At 33.2% G+C, this 3,866-nt stretch overlaps 1 protein-coding gene across 1 annotated transcript in view; it reads left to right on the top strand.

Annotated features, from left to right (window-relative positions):
- The window catches only part of LOC107560034 (tissue-type plasminogen activator-like), a 23,719-nt gene that overhangs the window by 7,503 nt on the left and 12,350 nt on the right, over window positions 1-3,866 (top strand). Inside the window, exons 4-5 of the mRNA XM_016244092.1 lie at window positions 2,109-2,243; window positions 2,868-2,978. Of these exons, the coding sequence (XP_016099578.1) occupies window positions 2,109-2,243; window positions 2,868-2,978 (246 nt within the window). The remainder of the gene's footprint in view (window positions 1-2,108; window positions 2,244-2,867; window positions 2,979-3,866) is intronic.

Below are 3,866 nucleotides of genomic sequence, written 5' to 3'. Positions count from 1 at the left end.
TGTGTATGTGTGTGTTTGTGTGTGTGTGTGTGTGTGTGATGTGGTAGTGCATGACTAATTTCTTTTCAGAAGCAGAAACTCTTTTCTATGTTTTGTGGTCATTGTTATAGTCTCTGTTCCACATGGGACGCTCACAATGTCAGACAAAGAAAAACAGATCATAAAGCCATTAAACCCTTTCTTTATTTAGACTAAAAAAGGCCAACACATTACCAAAAAACTTGGTTTCAAAGTGGAAACAGATTGTCATTGCATTTCTGCTGATGCCATGGCACATTTTTTGTGCTTTTTTAAAATATGAACCAGTGTTATGTTAGTATCACCTTATAGTTTTTATTTTCCCATTTTTAGTTAAAGATTTAGTACTTCTGTTGGTTTTGTCATCTTGAATAGGCTATTTTAAAAAATATTTCAATATATTTGTATTATTTTTTACTTCATTTTTTTTCATTAAGATATAAAAGAGCAACATATGAGCAATAACATTCTCCCGTGAAATTGTAACAAACCTTTCTGTTTGTTTTGCAGGGGAGAAACCTTCAGGTCAACATGAATGCATTGCTAAACCTGATGCTGCAGCTTCTAGCTGCTCTGTGCTGTGCTGCAGATCCCACAGTAAGTGTGTGTGTGTGTGTGTGTGTGTGTGTGAGAGAGAGAGAGATAGATGTACAGTAAATGGATGATATCTGGATTGATCAACATTCTGCATCTCTGACAGGTGCTGGATATCAGACAGAAGCGAGGCACGCGCACATATAGAGGTGAGTTTTATTCTGACCTCTCAACTTCATCTCTGGCTATGTTGCATGTACTGCATGTTATTTCTGCAGTATGTTGTCTAGGCATTATTGCTAATTTCCTTTATGCATGGAATACAACAGTGGCAAACTCACATGGCCAGCAAAACACATTTGCTGGTGTAACACATAAATAAATAAATTTCCATTTTATTTATCTTATTTGCTTATTTTTAACGTATTGCTTATTTGTTTATTTCTGATTCTGTCCGCTGTCAACATGCCCGGAGAGTGGCGAAAATTAATTATGAGAGAAAACATTGTCCAATCAGAATTTGTCTCAAGCGATTCGTAGTCTAAGCCCCGCCCCTTCGAGCCTTTCTTGACAGTACGAATGATTCAGAATGATTAGAATATAATTGATTGTCAGGTTCATCAGCCAATCAAATTGTTGTATTTGTACAAGTTGCATACGTAATTAGAGCGCGATCAGTGCTACAGTTCAGCTTGACCGTATTTGACGGAAAACTATTTATTTTTACTTCAAATAGTCATTGGAAAGTACTTTTATATTGCTTACGAGAGGTTTCCTGAAAATCAAGGCTGGCTGAAGCATTCAGTATCATGCCATGTTTGTCAGTGGCTTGGTGTCTAAATTAATCTTTGAAATATCAATAGTTTGTTTTGACTGTAACTCGACTAACCTAACGTTTCAGTAGCGTGACAGTAAATTAAAGACAGCTGTGTTATTGTGTCATATGCTATTATGGCTTCTCTAATAACTAGCTACCTTTGCCAACGAGTGCGACTGAGTCAGATTCATTCTAGTGAATTGATTTATAAGTGTCAATGAAAAGTCCAATTCATTATAGTGATTCGGTTTGTTCGAACTGTTTATGTAAATGAACAGATTCAGAATCGATTCGAATCCCACAATGTTTTAAATCAGTTATATGTAAATTAAGATGTGCTTATATACTGTTTGATACTGTCATCTTAATTTAGATTCATTAATTTATGGCTCTTAATTAAATTGATTAAATCATCATATATCAATTTTACGTATCATTTGACTCATATGACTGCCAGAAGTCATTTTTTAAATGGATTAAAAATTTACAGGCTATGTACACAGGAAAAGCATACATGTCACACATTCACAAGCAGAACTTCAGCATTCAGGACAAACTCATCAAGACTGTCTTCTGCTCAGAATGCTGTCTTTCATTTTGTCCTTTGTTTGTTTCTGTCCTCTCTGTCTTTCCCCAGTCTGATGTGGAGGAGAAGGCTTGAGTCATTTAATTTGCATCTATCCCTGACCACAACCATAATGTCTTAATTTCTGTGTCATTTTGTGTCTGTGTGTGTCAGACGCTTGTGTGGACGCTAATTCGGCTGCGGTCAGAGACACTGGGGCGACGTGGCTGCGATGGAAGGGTCAGAAAGTTGAATTCTGCCGCTGCGCCGTACGAGGAAGAGTACGCTGTCATGAGATACCAGTGACCAGTGAGTGGTCACACACTCTACCATACAGCTTTTTATAATAGACTAACCTTTGTAAAGAAAAATAAACATTTATTATTTGATTTATAAAATAATAAGTGTGTATAAATTGTAAAATGTATATACTGTGTGTGTGTGAGAGTGAGAGAGTGTGTGTGTTTGTGTGTGCGTGTGTGTCCGCTGGATGAAAAACAGCTTTTGTGCAGCACCATCTATTTTAATTCAAATCATTGAAATTTGAGTGTAGAGTCACCCAGAGCATCCCCTCCCCATGAGTCACTCGCTCAAGCAGATCCAAACTATATTCTCATCCTGCGGACACAGAAAAAATAACTGGAATTAAAAACACGTGTGATTTTCAATTACGGCACAGTATGATCCGTGCTACGACTTGACCACAGTTTATTGATCCTAATGTTGTAAAAGTTGTTATATTTCTAAATATAAAATGATGTAATCATTATACAAAACCACTTTACACCCAATTAATTACGAATATTTTGGAAAGACCACAAATGTTCGTAGCACACTTAGAATAGCATTTCGAAGCAATAAAATAAATGTCATTTATTGAACTCAGAAATAGTCCACAATGGACACACAGGTGTTTATTATTCTGTTTTTCAGAATGTTTCGTGTCTAAGTGTTATAATGGAGGGACGTGTAAAGAAGCTGTTTACTCCAATGACTTCATCTGCCTGTGTCCGCCCGGGTTTACAGGAACACAGTGTGAAATCAGTAAGCCATCAGCATTTGACCTTGCAGCAAATACAGCTGTTTATCACTGTGTAGAGTTTTTTTAGTTATACTAATTTTACTTATATTTAATTTTGTTTTTGCTTTGTATTATTAGTTGGTAGGAAAATTTGTATAACTTACTATATTTTAGTATATTAGTATAACTTACTATTTTTTTGTATTATTATTTGCTAGTATAAGTAGTATAACTAGTATAACTTACTATTTTGTTGTATTATTATTTGCTAGTATAAGTAGTATAACTAGTATAACTTACTATTTTGTTGTATTATTATTTGCTAGTATAAGTAGTATAACTAGTATAACTTACTATTTTGTTGTATTATTAGTTGCTAGTATAATTAGTATATCTAGTATAACCTTTTTAGTATCATTAATTGCTAATAAATTTTGTGTAACTAATATAACTTATCATTTTTAGTATTATTAGTTGCTAATAAATTTAGTGTGACTAGTATAACTAGTATTTTAGTTGCTAGTAAAATTAGTGTAAGTAATAAAACATACTATTTTTAGTATCATTAGTTCCTAGTAATGTAGTTGTAGTATTATTTGTATTATAGTATTGCTATTTATGAACTGTTTTATTAGTATTAGTTGCTATTAAAATTAGTATAACCAATATAACCTACTATTTTTAGTTTTATTAGTTGCTAGTAAAATTGATGTAGCTAGTGTGATTTACTATTTTTAGAATTATTAGTTGCTAGTAAAATTAGTGTAACTAGTGTAGCTTGCTATTTTTAGTATCAATTGCTAGTATAGTATAACTAGTATAACTAGTATATACTAGTATAACTTACTATTTTTATTATTTGTTAGTAAAATTAGTACAACTAGTGTAACTTGTGCATTTTAGGATTATTA

The sequence above is a fragment of the Sinocyclocheilus grahami genome, unplaced genomic scaffold (assembly GCF_001515645.1).
Source record: "Sinocyclocheilus grahami isolate Dianchi unplaced genomic scaffold, SAMN03320097.WGS_v1.1 scaffold708.1, whole genome shotgun sequence".
In the NCBI taxonomy this organism is placed as follows: Eukaryota; Metazoa; Chordata; class Actinopteri; order Cypriniformes; family Cyprinidae; genus Sinocyclocheilus; species Sinocyclocheilus grahami.
Note: the sequence above shows the minus strand (reverse complement) of the source record. Positions and strands in the feature narration are given on the sequence as shown.